Genomic DNA, 18,323 nt, shown 5'->3' with positions numbered 1-18,323 from the left:
ATAAACGTCCCCCTTAATGAATAAAGTAAACACCCACGTAGCCACCTTCCAGGTCAAGAGTGGGACACATCCCAGACCTGAGACCCTCCCCTTGTCCAGGAGGGTCTCCCTGTGTCCAGACTCCCCTTGACATTGTCCTGACCTTGACCTCTAAGTGTTATAGGTTAGTTATAGGATTTACACACCAGCTCCGGCTCCTCCCAGGAATGAACTGCACTTGAGGAAGTGCTATATAATCCTTCCCAAACAGACAGGTCTGGACAAGCCTTGCTAGGTCCACAGCACCACCTGGACACTAAGTCTCCCCTCCTGGAGGAAGCTGTCCCCAAATGACTAGACCAGGGATCCGAAAGTGGCAGTTCAGGACAGAATCCAGCCCACAGATGAGTTTTGTTTGGCTCAAATGTTTTGTAAAAATTTAAATTAGCTTTACGGCTCCCTGGTGGCTCAGAGGGCAAAGTATCTGCCGGCAATGCAGGAGACTCGATTTCAGTCCCTAGGTTGGGAAGACTCCCTGGAGAAGCGAATGGGCAGTCCACTCCAGTATTCTTGCCTGGAGAATCCCAGGGTCAGAGGAGTCTCAAGGGCTACAAGTCCATGGGACTGCAAAGAGTCGGACATGACTGAGTGGCTAACACAAATGTTTTGTAAAAAGTTTAAGTTAGCTTTAATTTAAATTTACACTCAGCCAAGTGCCGAAGCTGCAGATGGGTTACAAGCGTGCCCTCGCGATGGCCAGATGGGGTCTGGGGTGCTCGGAGCCCCTCGGCCTGTTGCCTCTGATCACAGGCAGCCTTTCCATGCACTGAGCCCACCGTGTGCTACACACATCCTCATTCCGTATGTGCGTCACGACAGGGAGCAGGCTGGGAAGCAAAAGGAGTCCACCACCAACTTTTAAAACCTGGAAAATCCCACAGAAAATTCCAATTCCGGGTCTTCCCTGAAAATTATAGGATTTGGCCAACACACCCTGCAGCCTCATCCCGGCCCTTGTGCTGTCTTACGTAACCGGTGGCGTGGGAGCCTGTGACCTCTGAGCTGGGAAAGAACAGAAAGGAACCTCTCCTGCACCTCCCGGTGCCCTTCCGCCCCAGCTGAGGGATGCGGGGACCCCATCCCTCCCCAGTGCTCCCCGGCACCCCCTGATCTCCTTACAGAGGCAGCCTCCACCGCATCCTCCTCATCCCCCTCATCTCGGCTGTCTTCAATCTCCTCCATCACTTCAGCCTTGGCCTCGGCCACCAGCTCCCGCAGGGCCTTGTTGCTGGTGACGCTGCTGACGAAGGGATGCTGAGAAGGGCAAGACAGCTGGGTGAGAATCACAGCGGGCGAGGGCGGGGGTGGTGAGGAGGGGCACCCAAGGCCGGGGAAGGCGATCCCCCAGGCAGAGGGGGCTGGCAGCATCCCTCAGGGAGATGTGAACTTGAACTTGGTCAGGCAGACCCAGAGGCAGCTCAGAAAGTCCTGTGTGTGGTGAAAGAGGGCAAATGCCAGCTCCGCTGCTCACTAGCTGTGTGACCCTGAGCAGGTCCCTTTCCCTCTCTGAGTTTCGGGATCCTCACCTCTGCATGGAGAAAATCATAGCAAACCCACAGGGATGGTATAAGGGTGGAAGGAGATCAAGCACAGAGAGGAGTTTAGCCCAAAGTGGGAGCAAAAAATAATGTTTCAGGAGGGTTATTTGTGTTTGTTAATTTATTTTTCTTTTTTATTTTTTTGGCCATGCCATGTGGCTTGTGGGATTTCAGTTCCCTGACTAGGGATTGAACCTGGGCCCTCAGCAGTGAATGCATGGAATCTTAACCACTGGACTGCAGGGAATTCCCTGTTAATTTACTTCTTAAAAAGATTTTAAAGGTGTAGTTTTAAAAATATTGGCTTCCCTGGTGGCTCAGTCAGTAAAGAACTGCCTGCAATGCAGGAGACTGCTTGTAATGCAAGAAACCCAGTATATGCACATACAGAGTATAATATATAATATCTAGTATGCACACACAGAGTACAATATATAATATCTAGTGTGCACACACAGAGTACGATATATAATATCTAGCGTGCACACACAGAGTACGATATACAATATCCAGCATGCACACACAGAATACCATATACAATATCCAGCGTGCACACACAGAGTACCATATACACTATCCAGCGTGCACACACAGAGTACCATATACAATATCCAGCGTGCACACACAGAGTACCATATACAATATCCAGCGTGCACACACAGAGTACCATATACAATATCCAGCGTGCACACACAGAGTACCATATACAATATCCAGCGTGCACACAGAGTACCATATATAATATCCAGTGTGCACACACAGAGTACCATATATAATATCTAGTGTGCACACACAGAGTATAATATGTAATATACAATATAATATATAGTATGTACATACATATACACACACACACTTTATTGAGGAATTACACACAGGAAAGTTCACAAATCATTAAGTTCAGTGACTTTTTCCATATATACAGACTTAGTATAACCACCACCCAGCTCAAGACACAGAACATTTCCATCACTTCAGGAAGGTCCCCATCCCCCTTGCAGTCAAACCCACTGCCCTCAGCCGTCAAGCTCCAGAGACTAGTTTTGCTTGTTATTTACCTCCATCTGAACAGAATCCCAAAATACGTAGTCTTTTGTAGTTGGCTTTCTTCACTCAACACAACTAAGCTGAGACTATGAGATTCCCCTACCTTGTTGCATGTTAGTGAACGGTTCCTTTTCTAATTTTTTTAAAACTTACTTTATTTTTTCAAATTTTGTGGCCATAGCACGTGGTATGCAGGATCTTAGTTCCCCAACCAGGGATCAAATTCATGCCCCCTACAAGGGAAGCAAGGATTCCTAACCACTGGGATGACTGCCAGGGAAGTCTGATTGTTCCTTTTTGATTCCTGGGCAGCATTCTATCGCATGACAATGGCACAGCCGTTTATTCTTTCTGCAGCTGATGGCCGCTTCTGTTTTAATAAAGGTGCTATGGAAATGCTTGTATAGGTCTTGGGTTTTGCAAAATCTTGAGGCCAAGTGGTATATGTTATATTCTGAGGCATTTTCAGAAATGTCACATCTCTAAAAAGTGAAAGTTATTTCATGGTCCGTGGGATACACCCAAGCTTTTAAGGCCTCAGTAGATGGTAAACGAGCCTGAAGATCTCCCTACTGCAAGTCTGCACTGCATCAGGGTGTGGAAAGGGACGCGGGAGTCCTCAATTTCCCACACTCACCCAGGGCCGCTGAGAAAGGCACAGTGGCTCCCTGTGGTCCATGGCTAAGTCTCTGAGCTCCCAAAGCAGGGGGCCCAGGTTCGACCCCTGGTCAGGGAACTAGGTCCCACATAACACAACTAAAGGCCTGGCGCGGCCCAATAAATAAAAATAATTTTTTTAAAAAAAGAAAGGCATGTTAGGAGTGGTCATTAAATTGGAATTTGCTCATTTGAAATTTGCAGGAAGGCTCCAATGAAACTCACCGTTCTTACAGTCAGAAAATTTATCACTGGAGCAACAGTGTCAACAGGATTGCAGGGTAGTATCTAAATGACTAAAGAGAATAAATTGTCTAGCACCCTGAAAACACATTCACCACAGATAGGTCTACTACAGACCATTCTTATCTGCTTATTCGCTTTTATCTGTTTAGTTCATTTGTGAACGGCCAGAAGCAATACCTGTTCACCCGGGGACCTGACCCTGCACACCAGAAACCAACGCCACTCACTCCGGTTAGAGAGCTCTGGCGTTCAGATTGCTCTAAACCAGCTGGACTTCCTCCAGTTAGTACCAGCTTTGAAACGCATGAAGAATTTAATTTCTCATCCTTCTCTCCCACACCCCTCTTCATTCGTCGATTCACGCCTCGGTCCCATGTTGAGGCCAGCGACGTGCCAGGTGCTGAAAAAGGCCAAACAAGCAGACAGGCAAGGTCCGTGGCCTCGGGAAAGACGATGGGCATGTCACCAGATGACAAGAACATTTTTCAGATCAGGTAAGAGGACAGTGTGAGGCTGGAGGAACATGGGCCTGGGCTGGGGTGCTGGGGGTGGGGTGGAGTCTGCTTAGGTCAGAGGGGCCCCCTTGGGAGGGGACACTCAAGGTGAGACCTGAGGGGATGTAAAGGGGCCGCCGACCAGGGAAAGACCTGGGCACAGAGAACTCCAGGCAGGAGCATAAGCGAGCACAAAGGCTACAGCAAAACAGTGCTATAAACAGGGACCCTTCAGAGGTGTCACTCCAGCAGCCGAGAGGCTCGGAAAGGTCTTGAGTTGGATGTTAGTAAGAGCTGACTCATTTGAAAAGACCGGGATGCTGGGAAAGACTGAGGGCAGGAGGAGAAGGGGACGACAGAGGATGAGATGGTTGGATGGTATCACTGACTCAATGATGCCATGGTTGGATGGCATCACTGACTCAGTGGACATGGGTTTGGGTGGACTCTGGGAGTTGGTGATGGACAGGGAGGCCTGGCGTGCTGTGGTTCATGGTGTCGCAGAGTCGGACACAACTGAGCAACTGAACTGAGCTGAGGGAAGCAGGAGAGTATAGCAGTGAACACTGTGGGCTCTACACTTGAGACCAGGCTGCCTGGGGTAAAATCCCACTTCCAACAACTTGGACAAGTCAACCTCTCAGAGCCTCAGTTTGCTTATCTGTACCCTAGGAATAATAGTATGGATGTTCTAAACATTGTAGTAAGAGCTCAAAATATGGCTCAAAAAATCATCTGCATAAGCATCACCACCATCATCCTCATCTCCAGCACCATCATCACCACCACCATCATCACCATCACCACCACCATCATCACCACCACCACCACCATCATCACCACCACCACCATCATCACCACCATCACCACCACCACCACCACCACCATCACCACCATCACCACCACCACCATCACCACCACCACCACCACCACCACCATCACCACCACCACCACCACCACCATCATCACCATCACCACCATCATCACCATCACCACCACCATCACCACCACCACCACCATCATCACCATCACCACCATCATCACCACCACCATCACCACCACCATCATCACCACCACCACCATCACCACCACCACCATCACCATCACCACCATCATCACCACCATCACCACCACCACCACCACCACCACCATCACCACCATCATCACCACCACCATCACCACCATCACCACCACCACCACCACCACCACCATCATCACCACCACCACCACCACCATCACCACCACCACCACCACCACCACCACCATCATCACCACCACCACCATCACCACCACAACCACCATCATCACCACCACCACCACCACCACCACCACCATCATCACCATCACCACCATCAGGAGAACCACAATCAGAGAAGCCTGTTAGCGCCAGTCTGCCCTCCCAGCCATTCCCGTTCCCTCCTGCATCCCCACAGAGCACAGTGCTTCAGAACTGAGGATGAGAATCAGATCCCAAATGTTCCCAAGCTTCACATTGCACAACCTCACACATGTGAACTTGAGCAAGAAGCCACGGGACACTTCCCTGCAGTGGCTGAAGCAGATGCAGCAGAAACAAATAACGCAGACACAGGCTTCTGGAAATACCAGGTTTTCATCAAGCCACATCACATATTGACCAAATTAGTGGTTCTTCAGCTTGGCCAGAAGCTGTGTTTTCTTGAGGCTGAACATCTGCTCCATGGCCTCCCTTGAGTACCCCGGAGTCTTTAGGAAGTGGAGGGGGAACTGTGGGGAAGAAAGCTTCTGATGAGGGGCAGGCGAGCAGGGCCACTCCCGTGGACCCCAAGCTCCTGGAATCCCCGGGCAAGCGAGGCTGGCAGACGGAGCAGGCCCTCCTGTCTGATGAGGCCCAGAAGACTGCTTTGTAAACTGCTCTGGGACACAAAGCACACACACCCCCCTGCCACTGACCCAGCTCTGTCACCTCCAGGATGTGTTTAAAAGGAGAGACAGCATGCAGCACCGGAAGGCGTGGGACCTTCCCCGACGGCCAGCACGCTGTGCACCACCTGGGGACAGGCTCATCTGGGCACAGGGTCCCTGGAAAGGTGCTCAGGTGCCCCCGAGAAAGACCTGGACCAGAGGGGACGCAGCAGTCTGCTCCTTCAGGACGAGGACAGCTACTCTGTGCTATCCCTGAGGCGAGCCCCATGATGCCGCAAAGCTTACCAACTGGCACCCAGCATCCAGCCAGGACCTCTCTTGCCATCTGCATAGTCAACCTTCCAAGACATTGAGCCTAGTTTTCCTCTGTGTACTTAAAAGTCATCAGCCGGGAACTTCCGTGGTCCACGGGTTAAGACTCTGCCTTCAATGTAGGCAGCATGGGTTAGATGCCTGGTCAGGGAACTAAGATCTCATATGCCAAACAGTGTGACCAAATAAAAAAAGAAAATTAAAACAAAAAAAGAAACCACCAACCGGGATATCCCACACTCCAAGACTAGCTTTAAAAAATGTCTAATAATACTTCCAAGTTTTCAGGCGTCGGTATTTTTCCTTCATTCTCCTTTCCCCACCTCCTAATTTTCCTCCTTCTCTTCTCTCTCTCCTTCATTCGTTCAGAGAGGCAGCTTACTAGAGTGGTCAAATGAACAGGTTTGGAACCAGATGACCAGAAATCAGCTCTGTCGCTTACATGCTGTGTGACCTTCTGCAGGCTACTTGACCTCTCTGTGCCTCAGTTTCTTATCATCTGTTTGATGGAGATCCAAACAATACCTACTTCACAGAGTTGTAACAAAGATTAAATGAGTTAACATTCGTAAACATTTAGAATCGAACCTGGCATGGGAAAAAGCTTACATAACAGTTTACTAAGTAAAAATAAATATATTTAGCAAATATTTAGTCGAAGGCCCTCTCATACCAGGCACTGTTCTGGATGACTGGGGCACACTGGTGGAAAAAAAAAAAAAAAGCTGCTGTTCCCAGGGAGCTGACACGCTGGTCAGGGTGACCAACAATAAACCTGATACACAAGTTATATACTCTAAGTGCTATGTGCCACGGAGAACTAAAGTGGTGCAGGAAGACTGCCCTGGTGGTCCAGTGACGAGAATCCGCCTTCTAATGCAGCAGACACAGGTTCAGTTCCTGGTTGGGGAACCAAGACCCCACGTGCCTCAACTAAGACCCAATGCAGCGCCCCCTCCAAAAAAAAGGTTAGGGCACAGGAAGGAGAGTTAGGAACGTGAGGGGTGCGGGTGGTTTGCAGTTTTAAATAGAACACTGGGGGAGGCCTCACTGAGAAGCTGCCATGTGAGCAATGATTTGAAGAAAGGAAAGAGGTGGGGGTGTCTACGGGAAGAGCAGCCCAGGCATAGCGGACAGCCAGCGCAAAGGCCCTGAGGCGGGAGGGCGCCTGGAGTGTCAGCAAGGAGGCTGGTTGGCTGGGGAAGAGGGAGGGGGTAAGAGAGAGACAGATCCGAGGGATCAAGGTGAGATGGGCAGACCATGCAGGACCCTGCAGGTCACTGAGACTCGGGATTTTATCCTGAGTAAGATGGAGTCTCAAGCGGCGTGGACTCAGGAGGTATAGGAGTTCCCTTGTGCTTTTCCCTCAGCTACAATGGAGGTGATGAGAAGTGGTTGGATTCTGGGCATGTTCAGAAGGCAGGGATGACGGGACTCCCTGGTAGAATGGATACAGAGTGTGTGAGAAAGACCGGGTAATCCCTCTGAGAAGATGACTGCAAGGTTTGGGGCCTGACTGCTGGCAAGGTGGGGCTGCCATCAACCGGGGTGGGAAAATCACTGCTAGAGCACATGTGGGGAAAGATCAGTGGCAGACCTGTTAAGTTTGAGATGCCTGTGGACACCTAAGGCGGGTAGAGAATACTAAGGGGGGTGGAGGGAAACAATCGGACACAAGGGTCTGGGGTTGAGCAGGGCAGTCTGGGCTGCAGGCAAACTAGGCGAGCCCATCGAGGTGATGGAGATGGAGGAAAAGGCCCTGGCAGACCTCATGTGAATCAGCTGGAGAAAGAGAACAGCCAAAACAGACAGGCTAGTGACCAGTGAGAAGGAAGGAAACCAAGAGGGCGTGGAGACCTGACATCAGGAACCGACAGCAGGAAGACACGGGTCGCCTGCGACCGCTGCTGGGGCCCGCAAAACCAGCGCTGCAGCCTGAGCTGACCATGACATCCAGAGGTGCCGACAACCTTGAAAAGTACGCTGTGCTAGAGCGGAGCAGGTTTAAGAGCAAATTCAACAAGTGTATACTATGCACCAGTGATGCTCCAGACGTCAGGTGGCTACAGACCTGCATCCACTCACACGCTTCTGTGATGTGAGCACGACCCACCTCCTGCAGAGGAGGAAACTGAGGCTCAGGGTGGGGACCACTCACATTCCTGGCAGGTGAGCCTCATTTCAGAGCCTGGGGTACCACCAAGTGATGTCAGTCCCCAACTAACATCCAGGCAAGCGAATGAATGGACCACAAGCCAGCAGGGGCAGAAGTCAGTCGGCTGAAGGCAGGATGCAGGGAACGATGCGGGCCAGGAGGAACCAGCAGTCAGGCAAGGGCTGAGGCGGGGGCGTGATCAGCTCTGGAGGAGGCGCTGGCTGGCAGCACGAGATCTGGGCTCGCATCTGGCCACTCAAAGCCAGATGACCTCAGGGGGCCTGTTCTGTTCCCTGAGCCTTGGGACCTCACCTACAGGGGTAACAATGCCTCACCCTCCCTAACTCAAGAGATAAATAGGCACATGGAAAAAGCTGACGGTAGCCTAAGCTCTGCAAGCAGTTTTATTTATGCGGAAGGATCTCTCTTTTTTTCTGCAACCCTTCTGTCTTAGCAAAGAGTCCTCTGGCAGGAAGGTTTTTTCCCCCAACTATGGAAAGGAAATTCCCGGCCCAGGCTGAGGCTCCCGGGCTGCCATGTGGGATGAGAGACAGCTGGTCTCTTCACGGCAGCGTCCCGGAGGCCGGATGTTCCAGGCCGGGAGGTGACTGTTCACAGGAAACAATCGGCCTGAGGAGCCTGGAGCTCTCGCATCTGACGATGACAGCAGGCCCACCCCACCCCCACCGCCGGCTGCCCAACGCCTCCCCACCTGACGCGTGAGGCCACCGTCACTCCAGCCACGTGACTGCAAACACAGTGCAGAAACCCACAAGGAACAATCGTGACCCCAAGCAGATAACCCCAGTCTGCATCCCCGTTTCTTTCCACTTTTAAACAATTTAATTCAAGGCATCAAACAGTCACTGAGCATAGCACTGCACAGTTTAGCTAAGCACTTTCCAGGATCTTCCACTTAACCCTCACAATGACCCTGTAAGGGGAGGGGGGCTGACTATTATCCCCACTTCAGAGTGGGAACAGGGTCACGGCAGGATGAAGCCCCTCAAGCAGGGTCCCACAGCCAGGAAGCGGCAGAGCTGTGATCTGAACCCAGGCCTTCCCACCCCCAGGCCACACACTTCACCACTGTGCACAGAGCCCAGAGGGACGCGCTAAGTGCCAGCCCAGCCCCAGTGCCTGACTCACAGGAAGTCAGCGCTGGGAAAAAGCGGCTGCATGTGAAGAGAGCCTCCAGGGCGCGGTGGGGCGCGGCCCCCTCTCCTCCCACCGCAGTCAAAGGCGGTCACACAGGGGGAAGCACCAGAGTGGTGGACGGGCTGGAGGGCCAGCCCCTGCCCGACCCCAGGCTCGCTTCCTCTCCCTCTCCCAGCAGTGTTGGTGCCCCCAGGAACAGTGGCCAGGCGACCTGGAGACGGCCGGGTGAGTGGTGTGTGCAGGTTTTCAAACACAGCTGCCAAGGCTCCAACACTCACCCCATCAGCTGCGGACACCGGGGCCTGAGGCATCGGCTCTGGACAAGGGTAGCTCACAGCTACCTCCAGCATTTCAGACAGCTTCAAGGAAGCCACCATCCACTTCCCCACCCAAAGGTCATTCAGCCAGCCAAGGGGATGCTCCCCGAGTCACCTGTCACCCTGGCTGGTCTCCCAGATGCCACGTCCAACAGCCAGAGAGACCTTTGTAAGAGTAACTCAGTGTTTCCCTCCAAACCCTCACAGGTGCCCTGTCCCAAACAGGGTGAAGTCCACGTCCTCCCAAGGCCCTATGTTACCCTCCGTGACCTGGTCCAGCTCTCCTTTGGAAGGCTGCTCCCATCATTAGCCCTTTTCTGGGAGCCTGGACTTGGAGAGGGTTCCCACCGTGAACTGATAAGAGGGGCTGACTCGCCTGCACTGTGCAAACGATGGAGTCCATGCGGACCACCTGCCCAGCCTTCTGGAGCCTGGAACTCTGGTCTGTGCCAGCAGAGGCTGCCCATGTGGTCAGCTGCCAGTGAAACCCCAGGCCCCGAGTTCTCCAACATGCTTCCCAGGAAAACAACACTTCCCATGTGCCACCAGAGAATACAGCTGGGGAACTCGGTGTGTCATCTGTGACTCCACAGGGAGGGGACTCTAGGCACTTCTGCCTGCCTTTCCCATGCGCCTTTTTCTCTGCATCCTTTTGCTATAATAGTCACAGTGGAGAGACTGACTAGATGCTTCGTACCCAGAGTCCTCTTGGGGAAGCACTGAGCCTGGGACTGGGCACACTCCATGCAGCTCTGACCTTGTCTCCAGCCCACCCACCTCCCACAGCCCTGTGCTCACCCCAGCCCCCCCACCCAGGCCTCCTGCCTCTGCCAGCTGCACCCATCATGCCCCCATCCCAGGCCTCCACCTCCACTCTCGAGCACCACGTGTGGCCCCCTCGCCTCCTCTGGGTGTTGGCTCAGAGCCCCTCACGTCCGTTTTATAGGAGAGCAGCCCCTCCCCTGTGCTGCTCATCGGCAGCCTGTCCCCCTCCCCCAGAAGGTTAGTCCCGTGCAGACAGGACTCTGGTCTCCCTTCGCCCTCCCTGCACAAGGGCTGGCGGGTATGGGTGCCCAGGGCACACTGGCTGGTGACTGCACGGCTGTGCACGATGCCCCCAGGTCAGGGTGAGGACGAACCCAGCTTCTGGGTCAAGGTGGGCAGCCACCTGGGAGGGGGGACCACTCACCTCCAGGAGCTGTGCAGCGCTGGGCCGTGTCTCTGGGTTCTTATCCAGGGCTGTCTTCAGGAAATCTCGGAACTCTGCAGACCTGGGAGGACAGACAGGTGGGGGAAGTGAGCTGGGAGCAGGGAAGAGCCGAGAACACTCCCGCATCAGGGACTCCACTCTCCTGAGAGTCCCGTGCTTCGCAAACACGCCCCTCAAAGGACAAAGGGCGCCTTTATAAGCGAGCCAGCGGAGGCGACCTCAGGACTGCCCTCTGGTCACTGACAGAGGGGATGCAGAATCAGAGAGGGGGCTTGCCCAAGGCCACGCAGCGGAACACAGCCGTACTGGGGCTTTGAGTCCCAACTCCGAGCCTAGGGTTGCGCCGTGTGGCTGCAAGGGCTCATGTGGGCTCCTATTCCTGCAGCGGGATCCGGCTTATTTGGGTTCCGCGGTCTGCGTGGACGGAGAGCTGATGCTCAGAGCACAGAGGGAGGAAGGAGCTCTGAGGGCCCAGGAGCTCAGAAAAAGCCTGCCGACCCCCAGGCCTGACTGCTCCCCCGCTGTGGGGCCAAGCAGGGACAGCAGAGCCCGGCACCCCGCCTCCCCTCACCCCACCTGCCCCACCACCCAGGGCCGCTGGCCGCCCTGCAAACACCCCCAGGCAGGCCTCCAGGCTCCTTACCACTTAGAGGGCGAGAGCAGTGTGGGAGGGTCGGACTTGGCGATCTTGAGCAGCACCCGCATGGGGTTGAGCTCGTGGTGCGGGGGCTCGATCTGGGCCATCTCAATCAGCGTGATGCCCAGCGACCAGATGTCCGCCTTGTAGTCGTACGGGGTGTCCTTCATGGTCTCACACATCACCACCTCGGGGGCCATCCTGAACCGACCAGGGGACAACAGAGCGCTAAGACCCTGGCCTCCACAGGCGCCTCCTGGAGGCTCAGGGTCAAGGACCAGCGCGAGCACTCCCAGGACCTGAAGTGCGTTCCTTCCCACCCACTGTATTCCTTGGGACGGTTTCCTCACAAAAGGACGCCTTCCAAGCAGCTTCACAGCCCAGTCCTGCTGCAGCTCCGATTCCTACCAGAAGAGGGCAGCAGCAATCCAGAACACAGGGTCCTGGGGAAGGGGCGGGTGGGAGCAGGGCGGAGGGGACCCGGGGAGATCGGGGTCGGGAGGGTGGGGGGAAGAAAATACATCAGCACAGAGAGGGGCGGGAGAGAAAAGGAGGAAGAGGAATAAAGGGGGGGAGAGAGAGAGTGAGTAATAAGCAGGCAAAAAAGGAACCCAACTCCATGATGGGACGGAGTAAAACAGAAAGCAGTTAGGTGTGAAACTGAGAGAGGCTTTTTCTTTTTGGAAAAGAAGGAACCAAAACGGACTGGAAGAGTCTAGGGAGATTTCATATAAGCATAGCAACAGAGCTCATACCGCTCATCTTCCTGGCCCCAGCTCTAGCTCTGGGTCTGCCTGTCAATCTACACTTGTTGAATTCATCAAGAACCATTCTCCAGGGAATGTCAGTTCTTATCCGTGGAGCACTTTCTATATGCACCACCCCATTTAATCTTCACAATACCACATTATATAGGCACTATTATACCCCTCATTTCACAGATGAGTAAACTGAGGCACAAAAAGCTGGGCAATATGGCCAAGGTCTCGGCGGGCGCAGGCTCAGACCCAGCAGGCTGACTCAGGAGCCCCTGCCTGTCCTCTCCCCTCCAGCCCAGCCAGGGGTCACCAAGGGGACATGGAGGTGTGACGTTCAGTCCACCATCCCATTTCCAGAGGCTACACGACTCACCAGTAAGGCGTTCCTATGAAGGAATCTCGCTTCTGCAAAGTTTTCAGATTCTTGGCAGACACACCGAAGTCAGCTGCAAGGCAAGAATCTCAGATAGAGGACTGGATGGACATTCCTCCACCCACGGCCCTGGGGTGTGGACGCAGAGATTCGCGTTCCAAACGCGATGCCATTTTCTGTCTAGCAAATTAATGATCATTAAAAAATAATAACACCCACTGCTGTAAGAGGTATGCACCTTCCTACTTGCCAATAAGAATATAAATTGAAGAGGCTTTCAGGAAAGCAGTTTGGCAATAAATAGCAAGAACTTCTGAAATACCCATACTTGGGACATCCCTAGTGGTCCTGTGGTTAAGACTTTGAGCTCCCAGTGCAAGGCGCATGGGTTTGATCCATGGTTGGAGAATTAAGATCCCACATGCCGCACGGTCAGACTAAAAAGATTAATTAAATAAGGCACCCATACTCTTCTGGCGCAGTAATCCAAATCTAGGGGTCTACCTTAATGAAATAATTTTCTTTCTTCTTTTTTGGCACCACCTTTCAGCTTGGGGGATCTTAGTTCCCCAACCAGGCAGGGACTGAACCCAGGCCCTCAGCAACGAAAGCACAGAGTCCTAACCATTGCACCACCAGGGAATTCCCTGAAATAATCTTAAATATAAAAACATTATGGGTAATGATTGTTCACCAAAATGCCATTATAATAGATACAACTTAAAAACAAGCATCATTGCTTAGCTTTCATGGAGGGATGTTTAAAATTCTTATGTGCAGTATATAATAGATTCTGTCTTTTCTAAAAAGGATTTAAGATTATGTATCATATATACAAACGTACACACAAGAAAAATGAACTAGGGTGTGAAGAGCTGAAACATTAGAAAAGACCCTGATGCTGGGAAAGATTGAAGGCAGGAGGAGAAGGGGACGACAGAGGATGAGATGGTTGGGTGGCATCACTGATCCAATGGACATGAGTTTGAGCAGCTCCGGGAGATGGTGAAGGACAGGGAAGCCTGACATGCTGCAGTCCATGGGGTCACAAAGAGTTGGACACGACTGAGCGACTGAACAACAATAAGAAAGAAGTATGTTAGTTGCTCAGTCGTGTCCAACTCGTTGCGACCCCATGGACTGTATTTCCACCAGGTTCCTCTGTCCATGGAACTCTCCAGGCAAGAATACTGGAGTAGGTTGCCATTTCCTTCTCCAGGCAATCTTCCCAACCCAGGGATTAAACCCAGGTCTCCTGTACTGCAGGCAGATTCTTCAGCATCTGAGCCACCAGGAAAACCAAGAAAGAAGGTAAAGACTAAATAACTGAACAGATTAAGTGTGATACACACACATATGGTGGAATATTTTATAGTCATTAAAGTTTAAAAATATCTTATTCAATATTTCAATACTGAATTGTACATAATATTCAACTTAATATACACTTAATAATGATAATAGATGAGGGAGACTAAGAGGCACAAACTTCCAGTTATAAAATAAATGACTCCTAGGAATGAAATGTACAGCGTAGGGAATACAGTCAGTAATAATGTAATATCTTTGTGCGGCAATAGATGGTCTTATAGCGGTGATCATTTTATAATGTGTAGAAAAATCAACTTACTACGTTTTACACCAGGAGTCAATATAGTGTTGTCAACAAACAAACAAACTCACAGAAAAAGAGATCGTATCTATGGGGGGTTGGGGGAAGGAGAATTAGATGAAATTAGTCAAAAGGTACAAACTTGCAGTTATAAGATAAATAAGTACTAGGAATGTACTTAAATATGCTTAAATATAATTAAGCACAATAAATATATATATAAATAAATATAACATTACTATATGTTATATATGAGAGTTGTTAAGAGAGTAAATCCTAAGAGTTCTCATCATAAGGAAAATATTTTTTTCTTTTACTTTGTAACCACACAAATGGATATTCACTAAATTTATCGTGATAATCATTTCATGGTGTATGTAAGTCCAATCGTTATGATGTAACCTTAAACTGACATAGTGCTGAATGTCAATTATATCCGAATAAAAATGTAGGGGAGAATAAATTAAAATTTTAAAACACCATGTGCGCTAAGTCACTTCAATAGTGTCCAACTCTGTGTGACTCTGTGGACTATAACCCACCAGGCTCCTCTGTCCATGGGGTTCTCCAGGCAAGAATACTGGAGTGGGTTGCCATGCCCTTCTCCAGGGGACCTTCCTGACCCAGGGATCACACCCACATTTCTTACGTCTCCTGCATAGGCAGGCAGGCTCCTTACCACCAGTGCCACCTGGGAAGTCCTAACAAATATTGAAATATTCAATGTTTAATAGAATATGAAAATATTTTATTGGTATATTTATATAGGCTCAACAGGAAAGGGAGAGGATGCATATTGGAATCTATTGTATGGTTGGAATTATACCCTACCTCCCCCCAAAAGAGCAAAACTGCAGTTTGAATTATCGGAGGAAATGTACTAGCTGGCTTAAACCGTTGTCCGTGGGCAGAGAGACGGGATGAGGTTTCTTCCACTTTTCTGAAGTTTGCCATTACAAACGCATTTGACTTTCAGGACTAACAAAATAATACAATTTCTCTTTACACACATCCATCACCACCACCCATTGCTAAGGGAAGAAGCCAGCACCACAAAGAGGAATTTTCTCCAGTGCTCCAGCCTTCCGACGCCAAGCTCCACCTGGATTAACAGCTGAACTCGAGAGGAAGCAACACACTGAGGGAACCACTGGAGTGGCAACAGCCAGCCGCCCTGAGAGCCGCCACCTGGGTCTGGAAGCCACGCTCGGCAGTTTCACTCAGACTCACACTTTCAAACCAGGAGCGGGCACGGCGCTGAGCTCAGCTACATGCTGAGCGACAGGCCTGAGCACGAGAGAGCGGGGCTCCGGGTTCACCCCTTCTGTGTCACTGCCTTCTTTCATCTATTCATTTAAGTTCCATCTGGAACCACCCATGAGCTGGAGCAGAGAACACAGTGGGGAAAAAGCAAACTAAGTCCGTGCCCTCTGGCAACTCGAAGTTTAGTGGTGGAGGCAGCTGGCAATCCCATGAACACCAACTGTGTCTGTTCACAATTGTGTGACATGATGGGGAGACGGGGGTGCAGGACTCGAGAGACAAGGAAGGCGGGACCTGGAAGAAGTCCAGCTAAGGAAAAACCCAGAAAATTATTCGGCGTGGCCATCTCACATGCTTACGCGTCCTACAAACAGCGAAATATTCTAGCAGTGCTGTGATGAGACGTTACATCCTACTGTTGGTGTATGTATGCTCTGGTATACAGATGTCCTTTTGTTGTCACAGCACTACAGTGAAACACACAAATAAAAACTTAAATTCATAAAAAAAAAATTTTTTTTTCATTTCCAGGCAATTCATTCATTCAACAAATATCTATTATGTGCCAGGCACTGTTGTAGGCACAGAGAGGAAACAAAACCTTCACCCTCATTGGCCTGTTTTTCTAGTGGTAGAAACAGGCCCTCCACACCATGGGACTCCTGGTAATGGGAAGGGCCATGCAGGGATAAGGCAGAGACAGGGCTGGTGCGTGCAGTTTAGACGGGTCAAGGGCTAGGGGAACGTATTTCTAGGCATAGGAAACAAGCTGGCTGGAGGGCCCAGGATGGGCAGGACAGCAGGGCTGGAAGGGGTGGTCTTAGATAAGGGGAGAGACAGGCAGGGGCCAGGACAGTTACCAAGCCTCCAAGCCTCAGTGTCCCCGCAGTGACACGGGGTGAGACTGTAGAACTCACTCTGCAGGGCTGCAGTGAGGATGAAACGACACACCAAGGCACTCAGCTCCAAGCCCAGCTCGTGGTAAGTGCTCCATCATGATAGTGAGTATTCCATGGGGTACTTGAGCTGTACTCCCGAGAGTCTGAGGCGGGGACGAGGACGAGGCTGTACTGAGACCTCCTCCTGGGAATGGTCAGGACTGCTGGCCTCTGAGCCTTAGTCAGTGCTAACTGGACAAGAGCTACTTGGTCAGCTGAGGGAAGTGCTCACGGGACAGGCTGGCTACTGGGGCTGGAGAGCTGCTGCCTTTCAGGGTGGGAGCAGCAGCAGCTACAGGGTGAGATGCAAAGCCCAGGAAACCCAGGTGAGGAGCCAGCTCTGCCCTGTTGGCCTGGACACGTCACCACCCTTCTGGACCCAGGGGTGAGGACGGGCACCCATGTGGGCCTGGCTCTCCATATAAACACCAACAATGGCTGACATGCCATCCCAGAACACCTCTGAGGAAGAGGGACTGCCTCTCAGACCCAGGGTGAGGCTTCCAGGAGAGACACTGGAGCTGGCTACTCCCATATCTCAGCACCCACTGGTCCCTTCCAAAGAAGGGAGTGGAAAAGCAGAAACCACCAACTTTCAAAATGACACACAGTTGGTCCCCAGGGTCCTCCCTAAAACAAGCGCCTGCCAGCTTCTTGGGTGGTTGCTACTTCCGCTTCTGGGGCCCAGGCTGGGGGGGGGGTTGGCCCCTCCCCGAAGCCCAGGAACCTTGGGCTGTCCCTGGGCAGGGGGCAGGGGGGCCCCAGCTGTTTGCTCCCTGAATGGACTTTATAAGCCATGTCCCCCGACAGGTAGACGGCTGCTCTCAGCCAGTTCAAAGGGGATTTTCACCAGGCAGTCTCTGTGGTTGAAAACATTCCTCTCTCCCCTTCTCCTATTTTAAAACAAGAATCAGAGACAAAGCAGCAGACATGTGGGGACTCTATACACTATCACTTCCATAAGGAAAGAGGCCATTTCTGCTTTGTCCACAGCTGTACCTGATGCTGCATCTGCCACGTGAAACACTCAACAGGGCTATCAAATGAACAAGATAAATGAAAAAACAGGAAAAAAAAGACAAAACTGGGCCTTAAGACATATGTTTGCGGGCCTTCCCCACCAGTCCACGGGTAAAGACTCCATGCTCCCTGCATGCTGCAGCCAAAAACAAACAATGGAAAAAGAAAACATGTTTGACAATAATTCTACCTCTGGAAATAAACCCCAAACTGGACTTCAAATACACATGGAAGCTTCTAAAGCATTATTCAAAAGAGGGAAAGACTGGAAGTGACCTGAGCTGCTGCTGAACCCTGACTGGCAGACAGTTCAGGAAACTGAGGCTCACTCAGACCGTGGGCAGAGGAGCCTGGTAGGCTGCAGTCCATGGGGTCACTAGAGTCGGACACGACTGAGCGACTTCCCTTTCACTTTTCACTGTCATGCATTGGAGAAGGAAATGGCAAGCCACTCCAGTGTTCTTGCCTGGAGAATCCCAGGGACGGGGAGCCTGGTGGGCTGCCGTCTGTGGGGTCGCACAGAGTCGGACACGACTGAAGCAACTTAGCAGCAGCAGCAGCAGCAGACCATGAAATCACACGCAGTTCGTAAAAAGGATGAGCTTGCCTTTGTGCTAATTTGGAAGCTGGTCCATAACACGCTA

At 51.5% G+C, this 18,323-nt stretch overlaps 1 protein-coding gene across 1 annotated transcript in view; it reads right to left on the bottom strand.

Annotated features, from left to right (window-relative positions):
* Nucleotides 1-18,323, bottom strand: part of STK10 (serine/threonine kinase 10) — a 125,608-nt gene that overhangs the window by 39,134 nt on the left and 68,151 nt on the right. Inside the window, exons 5-8 of the mRNA XM_086362207.1 lie at nt 12,847-12,919; nt 11,722-11,916; nt 11,058-11,139; nt 1,159-1,293 (exon numbers count right to left, since the gene is read on the bottom strand). Coding sequence (XP_086218333.1) covers nt 1,159-1,293; nt 11,058-11,139; nt 11,722-11,916; nt 12,847-12,919 — 485 coding nt within the window. The remainder of the gene's footprint in view (nt 1-1,158; nt 1,294-11,057; nt 11,140-11,721; nt 11,917-12,846; nt 12,920-18,323) is intronic.

The sequence above is a fragment of the Bos grunniens genome, chromosome 20 (genome assembly GCF_055505025.1).
Source record: "Bos grunniens cultivar Pamir isolate PY7600 chromosome 20, Bosgru_T2T1.0, whole genome shotgun sequence".
NCBI classification, from domain to species: Eukaryota; Metazoa; Chordata; class Mammalia; order Artiodactyla; family Bovidae; genus Bos; species Bos grunniens.
Note: the sequence above shows the minus strand (reverse complement) of the source record. Positions and strands in the feature narration are given on the sequence as shown.